The sequence below is a fragment of the Mastomys coucha genome, unplaced genomic scaffold (genome assembly GCF_008632895.1).
Source record: "Mastomys coucha isolate ucsf_1 unplaced genomic scaffold, UCSF_Mcou_1 pScaffold4, whole genome shotgun sequence".
Lineage (NCBI taxonomy): Eukaryota > Metazoa > Chordata > Mammalia > Rodentia > Muridae > Mastomys > Mastomys coucha.
The window spans coordinates 33,870,821-33,890,314 of NW_022196910.1; the positions used below are offsets into that span (position 1 = coordinate 33,870,821).

Here is a 19,494-nt window from a genome sequence, read left to right on the forward strand (position 1 = left end):
AAACTAAAAATAGGAGGAGGGAGGGTAAATGGTTTGAAAGTTTGTTGTGGGGAGCAATTTGAAGTGAAGACTCCCAAGAGTGCGACAGGAGTTTAATTAAATTTAAATATATATCTTATGTTCTGTCCCATTTTGTTTTCAAAATGCCTTACATAGTTACTTCATAGCTTGTAAGTTGTACCTATACATAGCTTCTATATTGTGAAATCTGCTTTTTTTTTTTTTTTTTTTTTGCTAGAGTTGTCCATGTCCACTATCTAATTTTAGGATATTCCTAGAGATTCATTTGCTGTTGATCTTAAGCTTGTGAGCACTGTGTTCAGTTAGGATACACAGAGTTACTTGAAGAGACAGGATAATGTTGAACTCATTAACCTTTGTGAAGTCAGAACTCATCTTTGTCTATGTCCAGGATGAAATTAGGTGTACCAGGGTTTGATGACTATGTGTTTAGGATTACAGTGCCTTCTGAGTTAATTGCTCCCATAATTCTAAAGAAGTTTTCTTTTCTAGTCTCTCCTGATTTATTTTCATTTTAAGATAAGGTTGTCAGATATTAGGAGAGATGTTTCTGCTTGCTTCCTTGTTCTTGGAATGTGATCTATTTTCAATCCCTTCATTTTAAAGTGGGTTATGTCTGTGAAGATAAAATGAGTTTCTTGTAGACAATATAAAGATGCTTTCGTTTCTTTTTTATTCTTAATTTTTTCATATATTTGATTATGTTTTCCCTCTACCAATTCCTTTCAGAACTTCACACTTTCTTAACCCCATTCAATTCAATTATCAGGGGCTCTCCTCTTTCCCTCCCTCTCCCTCTTCCTCTCCCTCTCCTCCTCCCCCTCCCCCTCCCCCTCCCTCACCCTCTCTCTCTCTCTCTCTCTCTCTCTCTGTCTTTCTCTCTCTCTCTTTCCTCTTTCATTTCTCAACAATAACAACAACAACAACAACAGGATCTATGCAGTTGTAGAAGACCAGGCAGAAAGATTGTAAAATCCAGAGTTGATGGATGACTCCAATAAAGTAGCATCCTCTAGACCCAACAGACTGACACACATATGAATCTGCAGAGATTGTGACCTCCACACACAATGCCCATACGGGTTCAAACCAGAAAGAAATCACATTGTGAGAAAGAGAAGTGAATATAAAGGCCTGCCTCTAACAAAGAAACTTCTTATAATTGATATCTGCTAAGAATGTGATCACTTTTCTCCAATAGATTTTGTCTCTTAATCCATCAAATTAGTCTGTATCTTTTGATGGAAAATTGAGGCTATTGATGTTTAAAATGTGTGTTGATTGCACTCTTTTTAAATGTTCATGTTAGTAATCTTACTTTGTGTTTCAGTGTTTCATCAACTTTAGAATATTTTAGAACCTTACTACCATCACAAAATAACCTATATCATTGGCAATTATCTTCATCATCCAACTATTTATATATAGCAATCATTAATCTACTCTCTAATTTTGTTATTATTTTGATTGTGTGTATGTGTTGTGTGTGGGTTTGTGTACATGAATGCAGGCACCCACAGAGGCAGGAGGCATTGGATCTCTCTGAAGCTGAAGTTACAAGTAGTTGTAAGTGATTGTACATGGGTACTGGGATCTGTACTCAGGTCCTCTGGAAGAGAAGCATGCTGCTCTTAATCACTGAGCTCTGTCTTCAGCTCCATAATTTAATTTGTTGTTCTACATATTCTCCTGCTTTCACTATTTTATATAATTGGAATCATACAATGTGTTCACTTATGATTAGTTCCTTCCACTTGCTATCTATTTCAAGATTTATCTCAATAGCAGTATAAATAAATATTTTACTTCTTATTCCTTTTTATTAAAAATTTTATTCATTTACATTTCAAATGATATTCCCCTTCCTGGTTTCCCCTCTACAAAACCCCTTATCCCACTTTCCTCCTTCTTCCCCTTTGCTTCTATGAGGGTGCTCCTTCACCCATTCATCCACTCCTACCTTACCCCTCTAGCATCCACCTTCAGGATGGGATGTCAAGCCTCCACAGAACTAAGGACCTCCCCTCCCATTGATGTCAGATAGGCCATCTTCTGCTACATATGTATCTGAAGTCCTGGTTCCCTCCATGTATACTCTTTGGTTGGTGGTTTAGTCCCTGGGAGCTCTGGGTGGTTCAGCTCATTGATATTATTCTTCTTATGGGATTGTAATCCCCCTTCAGCTCCTTCAGTCCTTCCCTGGGTTCAGTCTGATGGTTGGCTCTGAGTATCTGAATCTTTATTAGTCAGGTGCTGCAGAACCTCTTAGGGAACAGCTATACCAGGCTCTTGTCAGCAAGTGCTTCTTGGCCTCAGCAATAGTGTGGGGGTTGGTGTCTGCAGATGGGATGGATCCCTAGGTTGGGCGGTCTCTGGATGGCCTTTCCTTCAGTCTGTTTCATTTTTTTTTTGTCCTTGTCTTTCCTTTGGACAGTAACATTTCTGGATTTAAAATTTTGAGATGCAATCACCTCCAGTAGAAGGCATGGCCCCCACTTAAGAGATGGGCCCCGATTCTCAATTATTATTCTTATCAAATTATATTCTATTGGATGTATATACCAAAATTTTGATCTACATATAATCAACTAATGTATTATCTGGATACTTTCAATTTATTTACTGTTATGTAAAATGCTGACCTAATTTTTTATATCAAACTGCTCACAAATACATACATGTATGTATGTCTTATATAATACATTTCTGGATTGTACTATTGCCCAATATTTAATGTTTTGAAGCACTTTAAATTTAAAAGCAATGATGAATTTCAGTTACTGGAAGTAACAACTATTTTGCAATTCTGCTAGCAATCATGAATGCAAGTTCTATTTTTAAGTGCACAGTCCATTTGTGGAGTTTTTCTATTCATTTGTAGATTAGTCTTAAATGTTCACAAAATATAATCTTGGTTACTGTAAGGACCTGACTGCTCCTTAAACCACAGGCAGAACTTTCAATGCTAGACTCATTCAATTCATGTTTATGATCACAACAATTTTTGACAATGAGAGTTACTTGCAAAACATTTAATAAATAATAGGAAGTTTGGTTATAGTAAATTTATACTTTAATAAGTGTATATTTTCACATCTTTCTTTTCATGGCATTCTGATGATAATAAAACCCTTTCAAGTTTCCAGACAAAAGCTTTTCCAATACTGAGAATCAGCTTTTCTTCTCCACACTACCTAACAATGAATTTATACTTTACTTTAGACCAATTTTCTTAACTAAAAGCATACTCAGTGTTCAAATGTGTCTTTTTCTCCGTTTTTTCCTATCTGAATTTCTCTAAGTATATAGCATAAGCATAGTGTTTAATATGTGTCTCACTAAACATATAAATTGAAGAGAATAGAATTCTAAAATAATTTTCCCATGGCATGAATAACATAATGCTTATTTGATGTGGGATTTCAGCATTTATAAATATTTCATCATGCTCACTTCTGGTTTTGTCTGTATGGCAAATATGAACATCTAAAAACAATTTCCACTAAATAAACTTAAATAAAATGTAATGTGTTTACTTTTAAATACATAAAACCATTTTTCACAAAGTGAATCGAAAGTAAAACAAATTATAATGAACTATTAAATAAAAAACACAATATATTCTGACTGTTGGATCTCCCTTGAGATAGTTGCTGATTCTATTATCTACAATGTTGGAGTTTTAAGTTTTTCATCAATAATAGTAGCAGGAGAGGAGTCCTTTTTATCACAATAAAAGTAGGGATGATGCATTTTTTTTTTTTACAAGAAAACTAACTAGGTCATGAGAGGTCAATCCCTCCCTCACAAACTCATCAAAATATATGAATTTTCTAGTAGCTTTGTCTCCAAACATTCAATATGTAAGAGTTGGAATTTCAACATAAAAACTTGGGGGATCAGTTCAGTCTATTGCTGGTGGTGACCATCTTTTCTATTTTCTCTTATGTCATATATACTTTTGCTGTCATATTCAGAAATCATTTCTTAATCCAAGATGTTCCAGTATCATTTTTCCTAGCCATGTTATGGTTTTATTATGTTTGGGGGTATATTTTTCTCAGCTAACTAGTCCTCCTTTCTCTTTAGCTGTTTCTGTCACATGCATGTAGCCTGCAGGGCATAGTTTGATTCTGCCTATGTATTTGGGGCACTTTGCATAAAATCCTATCACTACAATTGTCACGTGACACTGCCATTTCTTTTTATTTGTCACACTTGTTCGCAGTTATACATACTTATACTTTCAGAAGTAATTTATAGAATTGTGTTATGCTAAGCTTCCAGTAATAATAGGTAGAAATAATAAAAATGGTCAAAACGATTATTCTGAAGTGAAAAATTGAATTGTCAACCAGAAATTATTTTGCAAATGGTCTGAAAAAGACAAATCCTTTGAAAACGTCACAGAAAAATTACACTACTTTAAGATTATATTTTGGTGTACATGCAATTAGAACACATTGCTTTGAGTGTTTTGTGACCCAGGAACACAGTTCTGTGATAATTCCTGAATACTAATTCATCTGTGTACACTTCTGGTCATAGACAGCTACACTCCTTGGGCCAAGATTCTTTTTCAAAAAGTTTTTAGTACAAACCAGTCATATTCCTTTTCTGTACATGGTTGTTCTCTGTTATTCAATGCTATTTCATCTTCCTTTTATTTAGAGAATTATATACAATATGACAATACAAACTACAGGGAACACAGTATTAAGCTCTGAGCATCTTCTAATCCACAAGCAAGATGCTCAATGGCAGGACAATGTTTGCCTAAGCTTTACAAATTCAACAAGACCCACTGCAACCTTTTTAGCTCAGTCCTAGTCCAAACATTGTTGGTTATGTAATTGTAATTCTCTTGATTGCAAGATAGACATGGTTTGATTGTGTTTAGCTTTGTTCTGATCTTTAAATATTCATCGTGGATGCTATTTTGTGTGTGTTCCACAGCAGGTATTATCTAACCAGATGCTAAAGCCTCTCAAATTAATACAGAGCATCTTGTTAAGCATGCCTCCTGCTTCACACTGTCAGACCTGTGGAAACCTGGCTTTTCCTGCCAAAAGACTTTCGCATTGGCAAGGGTTCAGCCTTGACATGTGTTAGCAATAGTGCTTACTGGGACTCGAAATTTCTACTAATGCATCTAAAAGGTTATATTTTAATAAATCTTCAAATAATTCAAGCTTTTAAGAATAGAAGATATATTTTGCAGATTGCGGTAGGAAAAGAACTGTTTCTTTTCCTTTCCATACAGATGAAATAAGATCAAAGACAACATACTAATTTTTTATAAAGCTAGAAACCTTAGTTCCTCTGTAAGAAATTGTCTCTAAGGCTCCTCTCCTCTTTTTCATATGCTTCGTATATCCAGAACATGCCCATATAGATTTAAGGGAATTTGAAGGAGAGGTGAAATAGATCAAATGATTAGTAAATTTAGATTGGGGAATTACATCATAATTCTTAGCCTCTGAGTTTATATCTCTACATATGTATCCTTTCATATGAATCATGACAAGTTTAGGGGAGTGGGGGAGGAAGTCTTAAACTTAGAGCCAGAGACTACGAACTACCTTACTTCAGAAAGCTTTAGTTTACTTACTTGTGTGAGGAAACCTTAAATCTTTACCAAACTAGTAGGTAGATGGGACCTCTTAAGCTGCTACCACTGTGGTTGAATTAGGGAAAAGCTGGAAGAAGCTGAGGAAGAAGGTGGCCCTGTAGGACAACCAGCAATCTTAATTATTATGAACCCTCGAGATCTCTCAACCACCAACCAGTCAATATAAACCAGCTTATATGAAGCCCCCAACACATATACCTCAGAAGACTGCCAGGTCAGTCAGAGAAGATGCACCTAAACCTCAAGAGACAGGAGGCCCTAGGGAGTTTAGAGGTCTGGTTGGGTGGGGGGTTAGGTTTGGGAAGGAGGTAAGGGATGTGGAACAGTAGGAGGGTGGACCAGGAGAGGAATAAAATCTGGAATGTAAAAAAATATATAATTAAATAAAAAATTAAATATTAAAAAATAGTGACATTTGTAGGAACAAACACTTAGATTCAGTGAAGATAATTCAAATATGCCTTGTTATCATTTTATTCAATTAGATACCAATTGAGGACTTGTGTGATCTCTTGGAAAGAAATGTAGACAGAAATAAAATGCGGAAATAGTTAAAGAAGAGTGTTAGAGGAGTTTTGTTTTGTTTCGTTTTCAAACAGTGTTGTTCTGGGTGTAGTGATGTACATCTTTCATCCCAGCACTATTGAGGCAGAAACAGGAAGATCTCTGTAAACTCAAGGACATCCTGGTATACATAGCAAGTTGCAGGTCATCCAGAGTCATAGTGAGATTCTATCTCAAAACAAAAAATGAAAATAAAAATAAAAGAAATGTTATGATATCCAAATGATTCCTTCATAGTTTTATATCTCTATCAGAGCATTACTCTCGTCAAGCAGTCTTTCATATTTTAGTTCCATATATATGTATATATATATATACATATATATATATATACATATATGGATATATGTTGTTCAAGACAAATTTACTACTTAAAATGAAGCAAAAGGAGTACACTGAGACATTTCTTCTTGCACAAATATGCCAAGTACTTTTACATTGACATGATAATGTCTCATTTATATTACTAGTCAGATAATGGTATAGACCAACTTCCTCTCCTCTTGAAGATAGTTATACTGTCTCTGCTTTGTAATTAGGGTCATCATTAAAACAACTTAAAGCAAAGAACAATGAGTAACCACAGGGTTTGTGTCAGTCAGATTCAAGATGATTCTCCGGGTGTATTTCAGTAACACCAAGGGGAAAAGTGCCTAATGTTTATGTACTTTGAAGCATACAATACATTAATGTATTTCCCTAAAGTGGAGAACTGAGCTCTGTAAGAAATTTTAAAAGTGTATGTACAGTACTCATGTATGGGTAAAAAGTTGTTCACTCTGAACCAGTGGTTCTCAACCTTCCTAATGATGCAATACTTTATTACAGTTCCTAATGTTGAGATCCCCCAACCATGGAGTTATTTTGTTGCTACTTCATAGCTGTAATTTTGCTACTTTTGTGAGTGAAATATATCTAATTTTTTTATACAATATATTTGGATCATGTTTCTCCTCATCCAACTTCTCCTAGATCTTCCCTATTTACCTACTGATCATAATTTGTGTTCTTTCTCCTCTCCCTGTGCCTCCCTCCCTGCTTCTCCATCTTTCCCCCTGTCTCTCTCTCTCTCTCTCTCTCTCTCTCTCTCTCTCTCTCCTTCTCTCTCTCTCTCTCCACCCTTTCTCTTTCAAAATAAGAAATAAAACATTAAAACAGCAGTCAAAACAAATAAAACCAATATGACAAAACAATACCCAAACAAAATGAAAATTGCATTTTGTGCTGGCAAGATACTGGGTATAAGACCTGCCCTGTGTTGTGGTTGATGTACCCAGTAACACTCTATTGAAGAAAACTGATTTTTTCCCTTTCCTGATGGGTATCAACTGCAAATACCCCATTGTTAGTGGTGGGGCCTATTAGTTTCCCATATCAGTACTGTCACATAGATGATATATTGATGTGCTTTTTTTCCCTTAGCAGTTTTCAATTGTCAATATTCCCCTAGTAAAGGATGAGGTGTCAGAGCAGCAACTTCATCTGTTCAATACTGTAGGCAGATTGATCTTGCTAGATAAACCCAGATGGTGTGAGTTCATTAATGTATAGTCATGTCAGGTCCAGATGTTTGTAGTTCTCAGAACTTCTAACTATTTCTGCTTCCTCTTCTGAAACATTGCCCTCTAATTGTAAACAATCTGGGATGATGGTGAGAAGTACAATTCATTTTAGGCTTAGCTTTCCGTCTCCTAGTCTTAGTATTTTGACATGTATGAGTCTCTAAGTACTTCCCACTGGCCAGGGCTGGGGTAGCCTAGGTCTAGGAATAGCAACATCAATATTTAAATAGTAATTTATCAATATGATCAGCTAGCAAGGTAGAACTGCAAGGGCCCTATGACATCTTCAGCTATAAGCTTTTGACCATGGTTAAGTACAAATTTTCTTCTCCTGAGCAAGCCTCATATTCAATCAGAAGGCATTATATATCCCACCTCATTATGGTCATGCCACTACTACGATAGTCAGTATATCTTGGCTTGTAGGTCTGTATTGTAGCACTCATGGTACAGAACCAGATAATATCATTGATGCCCTTTCTCTCCTACCTACCTACAAATAAGCTTCTGTCACCAAGAAAGATAGCAGTTACATCAGAAATACTCATCTCCTTTCAGAGTGCTAGGGCCCACACATGCAAGATAATTCCAAACAAACCTGTGAAGGTTAAAACCACAGAGAGCCCTCAGAAAATATAATAAAGTTCCAGCAAGGAAAAATATTTGACTTACAAAATAAAAAAAAATAAAAACAAAAATTAAAATGAAAATGATACATTTTTTCTCTAAGTTCTGTTTCCAAGCCATCTGCCCCCTATGATATAGAATTAAACAAAACACAGAACACTAGCCCCTGGGGAACCTGCCTGTGTATCTGCATATAAGGGCTAGTGATTGACAAATTATAGTTTATAGAGTGAAGTACAAGCAGGATACAAGACACATTTCAGTGGGAGGACAGTCAATGACTCATGGTAGAAACATGGCTCAATGATTACACAGCCTGGAGCTGCCTGACAGCACCACTGTTTGATGTCAACAAACATCCATATTTTCCAAGAATCCAGTTGCCTTGTGTGGAAAGTTTTGAAAACAGAAGTTTAACAAGTGCTTATGTAAATATCTGTCATTTTAAAAAGACTTTTGCCGCTTGCTATGTTAGACATGTGCTTCTGTTCCAGCCCCCATATCACCATGGGTGGGTTGAATGATCCATCAGGCAATTTTATGGAGAAGGCAAAAAACGTCTGTAGTTAGGATATGCAAAAAATAATCAAAAGGCACAAAATATTTGCATAAAGTTGAAATATCTTTCATTTTAATTTGGGCAGCCTTATTTATAGAGTTTGGTTAAAATCCCAAGTTCTGTTGTGCCTGCCAAATTGCATTAATTATGCAAGTGATTTTTCCTTCAAGCAATCTTGCCTGGAGCTGACCATGAGACATAGCTGTTTTACACAGTAATTGTGCATGACAGCTTTCCTGGGTTCATCTGAGTCTAGGGACCAACTCGAGAAACAGAAGTCATAAGAACTACAATATATTACGTAACTTTATTTCAAACATCCTCATATGTATGTACTCTGTATACTGGTATAATACTGGGGCATTAATTTATGTAAGGCAAACTCACTGCTGCTGTAAAATATTTCTAAACTAAGTATTTGAAGACATTTTAATTTGTAACTGTTATAAGGACATAGTCATTCGGTTGCATTGTGCTCATCTTATTAATAAAATGTTTCTATTTTCAATTTATTCTAAAATTACATCTTCTGGTTTGTACAAAGATATACTTACCTTTGTACATGTAAATTTATGTGCAATTATATGAAAATAAACACAGATTTTAAAAAGAGCACTTTCTACTTAATACTCTAAACAAAACCAATCACCCAAAGAGCCAAGTTTTCAAGAAAACCAAAATCTAGTAGAAGGGAAAGGCACAGTCTGAAGGAAGTCTTTATTTAATATTTTAAAAGTATTGTTGTAGAGCTATTTCTATTCCTAGGAGACACACTCTACAGCAAAATACATGTTTTCTGCTCTTACAATGTCTCCGTCCTCTCTTCTACAAGGACTCCTGAACCCAAGGTGCTGGAGGTTTATTATTGATGAATCCATTGGTATGGACTACACAATAACACACACACACACACACACACACACACACAAACACACAAACACACAAACACACATATACACACATTTATGCATACACATATGTAACAACAATTAGTGAAAAGAAGAGGACATGATTTGAAAAAAAGAGCAAAGATAGACATGCAGGGGACTTTGAAGAGTAAACAGTGAAGGTACAAATGATCCTATGATGTTATAATCTCAAAACTTTAACAGAAATTATTAAAGTTAAAAAAGTGTTGTTGTTTCTAATTTACTTTCAGATATTGATATTTGTACACATCTGTGCTACAAATACCTTCCTGGAATCTAGTTTTTGAGTGACACCAATGATTGATGAATAAAGTACAAAAATGCTTATTTGTATTTGGGAAGAGCATGGACACTAGTGAATATGATTCTCAATTCACCCTTTATTTTTCCTCATCCTTCTGAGTCTAATGGGCACCCATGAGTCTTAAACTGGTACTTACATATTCAGATATATCACTGATGAAATACAACCCAGTGTGGAGCTTGTTAATTAAGTGACTCACACAATAGAAAGGTTGAACTCTCTTCTTGGCATGCTGGCATGCAATCCTGAATTGTTTCTTAAATTAAGGACTCTTCTGCTAAGTAAAATCTTTTAAACATTTAGTAAATAGAAGTGTGTGTGTGTGTGTGTGTGTGTGTATGTGTGTGTGTGCAAAGTCTCTGCTTTCACAACTAAACCTCAAGTAAATAGGCCATATGAAATGAGTCAGGAAGATAGAATAGTTAGTGACTCATATACATTTAATATTGAGTGTCAAAAGGAGATTCACTGTGAACAGATGTGAGAGTAGAATTGCTGCATCTGTTGGAGGAATCCTGATAGCTGCCAGTGGTGGGCTGGATGGAAAGAGGCCTGAGATGAAGAGAAGAAAGGACGGCACTATTCACAGCCTACACTCATCCTTCTACCCGAGTTACTTTCATCAAGTGTCATAGACACAAGAACTGGATGAATGTCTATTTTCCAAAGTATGAAGGGATCCAAACGAAAACGGGTTTAATGTAATAAACTGATTATGGAGTTGGGAGACGTGGTGCATGCCTCTCATCTCAAAACTTAAAAGGCTAAGGAATGAAAAGATGTGCTTGAGGCCAGCCTGACCTACATTTCAAACCCTTATCTCAAAATTCATCAAAGCAAAACAAAACAAGCAGAACAAATAAGAGAAAACCTAAATGGATACAACTCATCAAACCAAGGGTTATCATATGAGATATGAGCACTGAAAACACTGGAATCATGAATGACTCCAGCTCAACTCAGTACAGATGGAAATGCACAACATGATAGCACAGTTAGGACCCAGGGTAGGTGAACTTTTTTCTGACATGTGCCAGGTCTGGGAACATTGATTCTTTGACAGATACTGCCACATGCTAAAATGGATCTGGCTAGCATTACTTACTCCAATCTATTTAATGCAAGTTCTTTTCATTTGTGCTCTCTGAAAAATAAGACTGCCAAGATTAATAAATAATACAATGGGTACATAGTTGTCTTAAAGTATGTTATAACACCATAGATTAATAGAGGAGTAGAGGCTGGAGTAGACAGATGGCAATCTAGGAAAATTAACTGAAGTACAGACACTATATTTTATATGATTGCAGAGACTTATGTCTTTACAATGGGAATACACAGAAACGACAAGGCTTGTATTTGTATATAAGACATGACATGCTATTCTCAATTTTTTAGAGACATTAATGATAAAGCAGTTATTTTATTTGTGTTTTAAAAGGAACTCACACTCTATATCATGAGTCAACTTAGTGTGAAAAGGGATATAAATATGGCTAGAAAAGTTTAATTCTGACCAAAAATAGTATGAGTGGTAAATATTTGAATGTGTATAAATATATTAACTGTAGCTACTTTTCCCTTAATGCTGTTTTGGCAGCACTTAAACAGTGTGATTTTCACTGTGTGTTCAAAGGCATGTGAGCAATATGCATGAGTAACTCCTGGACAGAAAGACTCCTTTGAGTTTGAGAGTATTTTATGGCATTGTGTTTTGTAGATTCCTACTACTCTTTAAAATTCCAAGAAAAACATAAACTGAACAAAAATAATTCTGGTTATTGGAAAAGTAAGAACTTGCCAAATTATGGTTGGGGAACAAAATGAGTAGTCTGGAGAACTGGGTGTTTCTGCTGGTAATGAACCTGCTTTTGTATCTCATTGCCTTAGAGAAAGTTAAGCTTTTCCTGTGGACTCCTTTGATCAAACTTCCCAAAACATGAGCAAAGTTTTAGTTAGCATTTATCCTTCATGGATTTCACTTTCTTAAAATACCCTATCAACTGTTAGACTTCGAACTTTTTTTTTTTATAAGTGGACATCTGACCTAGGCATTGTACTCCTTGCATGACATGTCATGAGTAATGTATGAGTTTATTAATTTTCTATAGCTATGGCTATGTATGATTGCCAGTTCTTGGCTCACAATCTATGTGTAATTTCCAATGGCAAAATATAGCATATATTATTTTTTATATCCATCTGTTTATGGAATTTTTTAGAAATATATTTAAAGAATATAATTTTAGTACACTAGACAAGAGAAATAAAATATGGTTTATATCTGTGCTTCTGGAGTAGGACTAATGTGGGGTTACTAATTAACAAACTGTAAATCTAAATGAAAGAGTTATCCAGAGCATTAAGTTCACAGTGTTAAATAACAAAAAATTCTGTTATTGTTTTTCCCTTCAAAAGTACACATATTTAAGTACATAAATTCACATTTATGCTAATATGCTTCATGTTTAACACAAGCATGATACATACAAACATGTTTTTATGAAAAGGAACTTCAGTACTAGAGCTGTCTGATTCCTATCTTTTAGGCATACTGCACACCTACTTGTAGAAGCTAGGACTAGAGTAGACTCCTTGAATTCTTTCTTGAATTATTTAAGTTTCCAGGCAACCCACAATCACACACATGAAATAAGATATAGCTGACAATAATATTACTTTGGTATAGTGTAAATATTAGATAACAACAGGAGAATAATAGAGGAAGAGGCTATTATCTTTTTATGTTAAGGAAATTATAATGCTTTTAGAAAATGAAGAATATATAACTAACAAACATTACCTCATTATTAAAGTTAAATTTATAAGAGTAGCTAAATATTAATTTATTCTTACAACAGATTCATTGTTTCCTTACTATTTTTTAATAGTCTTGAAATTATGCTTAGCCCTAAGGCAAAGGAAATAACCTATTAAATGGTCATACTAAGTTACTATAAAATAAAATGAGGTATTACAGAATATTAACAAAGCAAGGTGATGCCTAAATATGAATGATTTATGAAAGAATAGTGTTGGAAGTAAACAGAGATTAGAAAGGGGATAGTTAGAAATAGATGTGGGAAAGTGAAATATTCCAGTAGGTACAAAATGTACATCTGACCTAGAGGCGTCAGTGAGCATATAACATTTACCTCTCTCATATACCCAGTGGCTAAATGTTATTACAGGCACAGCACCATGTCAACTAGTACTGAGTTCTTGAAAATACTGTAAATTACACAAATATGCATTTTGGGTACTGAATATTACCCAAATATTTATTTTGAGTTACACAAAGTAAAGTAACCATTTCTAGTTACTTTTACTACTTCAGTATACAATCATTGGATACAGTACATATTGAATAAATATTTGGTGCTTAGATGTACAGACTGATGGATGCATGGTAGATGGATGGATTGATAAAAAGAATCATGCATGCTTGAAAGAGATACTTTCACTAAGACTCAGTGAGATTTTTTTCACTTGATAATTTTCCTCTTTATATAAAAATCAATGCATCAGAAATCATAGTTGTAAGACTATAGTGGATAATTCTAAGTTTCTGTATATTTGAGCAGATTATTGATCAGCGTCAAGCTCTGCTACCTATATACTGAAATGAGTAAGCTATAAAGCAGTTTATCCAGAGTCTAACGCCCAACACAGAAGTGCACAGCAAGTAATACAAAATACAAATGGCTTAAAATAGTAGTTCTAATGTATATTCATAACATACACAATTTTGAAAGGTTCTCAAGTTTTGTATGATTTAAATTTTTAATCTTAAAGTCTGTAACAGTTGCATTTTTTGGTAGTAGAAGCCTCTAAAAGTTTTGTGAATTTGAGTAATATGTAAATTTCACAAAGACTAAGGGACAAAGTACAAGAGAAATAACTTATGTCAGAAGAAAAAATAATTAACAGAGAGAAATTCTATAAATGGCCAATACGTATAACCAGCTGTGGCTATGATTCAGCGTGAACCTTTTGAAAATCATACAACTTCTGTAGGTCTCAGTGAGATTATCATACCATATTTGAGGCATGTTTCCATTTTACTTTCTGTTGCTGTGACAAACATCATGACCAAAAACAAATAAGGGAAAAAAGGGTTTGTTATAAGTTACAACTTCCATCACCATCCTTTTGTTTGTTTGTTTGTTTGGATTTTTTGTTTTGTTTTTGTCTTGTTTATGTCTTTTTTTTGTTTGTTTTTTTGAGACAGGGTTTCTCTGTGTAGCCTGGCTGTCATGGAACTCACTCTGTAGACCAGGCTAGCCTTGAACTCGGAAATCTGCCTGTTTTTGCCTCCCAAATGCTGGGATTGTTTTGTTTTAATGACCAGACCAAGCATCACACCCTGCTGGGGGATGCTCTCTTGTTTTCATTTGTCTATCTATCTATCTATCTATCTATCTATCTATCTATCTATCTATCTATCTATGTATCATATATGAGTACACTGTCGCTGTTTTCAGACACATCAAAAGATGGTACCAGATTATAGATGGTTGTGAGCCACCATGTGGTTGCTGGGAATTGAACTCAGGACCTCTAGAAGAGCAGTCAGTGCTCTTAACCTCTGAGCCACCTCTCCAGTCACAGGTCACCATCTTTAATTGAGGGAAATCAAGGAAGAAACTCAAGGTATCCATGAAGGATAGCCACTTGTTAATGCACTTTCTGGCTCACTCTAGATTTCAGATACAGGTCAGAACCTGCCCAGGAAATGATACCACCCAGAAGGCCCTCTTACATCAATTAAGACAATCAAAACAACCCTTCACAGACCTGTTCATAGACAATCCTGTTAAAGACAATTACTTATTAATTGAGATTTTTTTTGGTGATTCTATGCTATATCAAGTTGAAAGCATTAACTAGGGCATGAAATTAATGAATAATTAATAAAATGTATTTTATATTATATTTTAATAAATTAATAAGATATAATAATAAGTGGGAGATGAAGTGCCTGACCTCACAAAGACTTGATATACCAGGGTCAAGGGATACCTAGGGGGCCACCACCTGCTCAGAGGAAAAGGGGAGGGAAGATGAGGCAAGGATAGTGGGAGGGGCTGATTGGGAGGGGGAAAGTGAATTGGACATAAATAACTAAAAATTAAATTAAATTTAAAAACAAACAAAAAACAAACAAAAAATCTGTACCTAATTCAATGAAAGAATATTAAGCTTGTTAAAAATAAAGAATGATTAATTAATACAATTTATACAATATTTTAAAATTAATAAAATATGATTAATAAAATATAATAAGCAAATAACTATTATGTAATTAATGGGATACAAATTAATAATACTTTATATACTATTAATAAAATACAAATTGTTTGGTCTTTTATTTGTAAGAAATCAGTCATTGATTGCTTGAAATGATGTGGTATTTATTTTTATAAAACAACATTCATTTCATAACAATATTAATAATGGAACAGCTTATGCAGATAAATGTTGGAAGAAAAGTATGAAAGTGTTGGTTGGTTAATTAACTTCTGTGATATCGGCTTGTATAACAGCTCTAAATAATATATTGATCATGGGTATGTGTTGTAATTGTGATCTACTGTATCATATGTGAAACATATAAATGAATCAAACCCTAAGATTAAACCACTTGATCCCAAATATCATAAAATAAAGTATTCTAGCAATAATTTACACTCAGCTAATATAATATACTTCTCAAATATATATTTGATAAACACATATAAGCAACATTTTATGCAAATCACAAATGTCATGGATTTATATTTGTTATGAACCATAAATCAAGATGCTTAAATGACAGTAATATGCCAGACAACTATATGAGTTTTCTTAATTTTTTCAAAGTTTATGTCTCATGTTGTTCCTACTTGAAGATTTTAATATTTGTATTTCAAATATATCTTCAAATATTTTTATCCCCCTTTTAGGAGTTTGCTGCACTGACTAAGGAGCTGAATGCTTGCCGGGAACAACTTCTAGAAAAGGAAGAAGAGATTTCAGAGCTGAAAGCCGAAAGGAACAACACAAGAGTATGTATCAAAGCCATTCATTGTCATCTAGGCATAGTATGCCTTCAGTCAAGTATCAGGACCCAATTCTAAAAGCTTGCAAAGATTTTAGATGTGCTAAACTAAAATCCTAAAGCTGTGTAGGTTCCAATTCACAGTCAGTTACATTTAAAAGATGGAAACAGTATAATACCCAAAATAAAAAAGAAAGGAAACCAAAATTATAGTCTCTGCTAAATCACTATGTTGCCCTGCAAAATGTTTCCATCCCTATGGTCTTTATTTATTGCTCAAGGGATGAACTGTTGCATTGCAGTTTGGTCCATAAAAGCAGACCAATGACCTGCATTTGGTCCATAGTTCATTTTAGCAAAGAACTTACTTAAAAATTAAAGAAAAAGAAGTTCAAATTGGAAAACTATTAGAACAACCTCTATCAGTTAAAAGAAGTTTACCACATTTATTTCATTAGATACTCTGGAACTGATAGCTTTTACATGCATCGTGTTGTATGATAAAACATGTACTTTGCACATTTTGCTCTTAGAAATTCCTGTCATCAGATGATGTGCCATATAATTAGATCAAAGATGATGTATTTTTATAGATCCGAAAAAAATGTTACTAAATTTCTTAGAATATATATCTAATTATATTATTCATAAATTAATGTATTCTCATTGTTAAACAAAAGGAGAGTCTACTTTCATATGATCATAAATGCAATTTTATTATTGAGAAGATGAACTTATATTAAGCATCATAGTGTTCCTGGGTTAATTGTCTGCAGATAAAGTGATTAGTAGCCAACTTATTTTGTGCTTGTGCTTAGAGTGTTATAAAAATGCAGCTCCAGGGACAGTGCTGTGTCTCTCATAAGAAGTTTGACTTACTTGCATGAGGGTTATACCATCAAACTTATTTCTGTCTTCATTCATCAGGATCTGGTTGTATGGTGAAGATAATTCCCACATGTGCTTTGTACATGTGAATTCATTTTCATCAAAGCTTTGACAAGCCAGTCACATAGATTGCCTGTAATAGGGCATCACATTAGATAATGTGATGGAATTTTTGGTTTCTCTCCCTGTGCATAGTTCTTTTTTAAAATTAATACTGCATTTCCATGCAAATTTACCTCTTTCTACCATATTATTTATTCCGTCCTGTCTTGTTATTTTGAACTGTAACATGTTAATCTACATTTCCTGATGTAACAGAGTACAGACAAATTTGAAAGTAGAAGAGTGAAAAGTAGGGAAATAAATTCCTTTGGTTTTATTTCCAAAGAATCCTCACATTAAAAATGCATCAGACCATTTTGCTAGCTACTTCTGTGCATTTTCTATCCATGCCTTTTTATTTTTAGTTGTTTATTCCTTTATACATTCATGTGAAAATGATGCTGTGTTGATCCCAGTTTTACAGACAAAGCAAGTCAAATGTATTTTAGGTCACAAGGAGTAAAAGAGCAGAGGATTAGGAAGGTAATCCAATGTATGGAAAGCCTGTGCCATTGGCACAGACACATGAGGCCACTGGGAGAGCTACCCACATTGTACTCACTCAGGATCTCAAAGATTTATCATAGCTTAGATGAAACCTCAAGAGTCAACAGCTTGCTGTGTGGCATATGACTGTTTTTAAATCGTCACTGATAGATATTTGTTTCAATAGCCAGATCATTTTTATCATATTAACTGCCCTGAGTCTACAAGTACATTCAGCTATTTATCCTCAAAGGATCACAGGAGTGTGGTAAGCTAGCCCGAAATACCTGCTAAGACCAGGTATTGTTTCCTTTAGGACAGCAATAAAGTTTTGAATTAGAAGCAAGATTAATAGCTACTAATATTTAACAATGAGAAAAAAGAAAATTTTCTATCTTCCTTACTATTATTATTATCATGTATTATCAAGTATTATCATGACTTTTGTTGTTGATTAGATCAAAGCCAACAGATTTCTGAATTCAAGGGAATATAAAATACTGATAAAGTAATGACTGATTATGTTACATACTACTTTAGATCTCCTTGATTACATCAAGAACAAACCAAAACAAAAATAAAACTCTAGGACTAGGGCTCAAACATATCTTCCTATTGCCCCAGAATGCCATATAGAATATACAATGATATAGCTATAGGGAATCACCTTTTATATAGATTTGTATAGTAGTATTTTTGTTACATGTTGTGTTACCATCTTGGTGGTAAATATTTGTGCATTTCTGCTGGAAAGATGGCAACAAAACATCCCACAATCTTCCTTCTCACATCCAGGGAGTACTTGATTGTGCACAGCTGTGAGTTTAACTGGAAAAGAGTGTTCTAATTTCTAGGGATTGGATAAACATTCCAACCTTTCCACATTAATGAGCTAGCATCTACTCCCAAATTGAATTTTTTAAAAAAGGAAATGCACACAGTACACTGTTAGATGTGATGAATCTTGTGAATTTGGACTGTCATCCAAAACAAATCAGAAAGAAATCTACATCATTCTAGTTAAATTAATTATATCATCTACCATAATTTCTGTGATAGATGAATGGAGTTTAATACACAAACTTATAATAATGAAAACACTGTATTTAACATTAATTATTGGCTATGGCTGCCTCTTTAGAGCAGCCCAGCAATTTCAGTATCTCTAAAAGTCACACAATGATGAGCAAAGTAATATGAATATAGTCTGCTGCTTTAATAACCATGAGTTCTATATTTCAGAAATCCTATTTGTATGTGACTACAATTAACATCTGATGATGAAGAATTTGTTTCAAATGTTGTAGTTCAGTTCTAATGAATTTTATAATTTGTGCAAGATATGGTGCATTTATTCAGTCAGAGCCAAAACATTGATCTTGAATAATTTTTGTCACTGAAGAAATGTGCAGTCCTCAGCCAAGAGTTGAGTGAAGGAAAGAATTCAAGTTTCAACTTATTCTAAAAAGCCATCTGCTCCCCAAGTATTTAAATGTAGATATCCAAGTAAACTAATACTGTGCATAATTATACAGTGATAAAACTTCAAAACCTGTAAAGGACATTTATAAAACTATACAAACAAGCTTCATTGCTTAATAAGTCTGTGCCCATGAGAATATAGAAAAAATATAAAATAGCATGAAATTTCTGTGATAATACATAGGCAAGTTATGTGTATATGTTGGGTGACATTGTTATTAGAGAAACCTGAATAAATATCTATTTATCCTAGATAGGAACTTAACAACAGACCAAATAAAGAGTAACACCAAAGTCT

The 19,494-nt window shown here is 34.2% G+C and overlaps 1 protein-coding gene across 37 annotated transcripts in view; it reads left to right on the forward strand.

Annotated features, from left to right (window-relative positions):
- Positions 1–19,494, forward strand: part of Ppfia2 (PTPRF interacting protein alpha 2) — a 446,664-nt gene that overhangs the window by 257,214 nt on the left and 169,956 nt on the right. For all 37 annotated transcript variants that reach the window (XM_031348819.1, XM_031348811.1, XM_031348816.1 and 34 more), the window contains one exon: positions 16,144–16,245. In XM_031348819.1, coding sequence (XP_031204679.1) covers positions 16,144–16,245 — 102 coding nt within the window. The remainder of the gene's footprint in view (positions 1–16,143; positions 16,246–19,494) is intronic.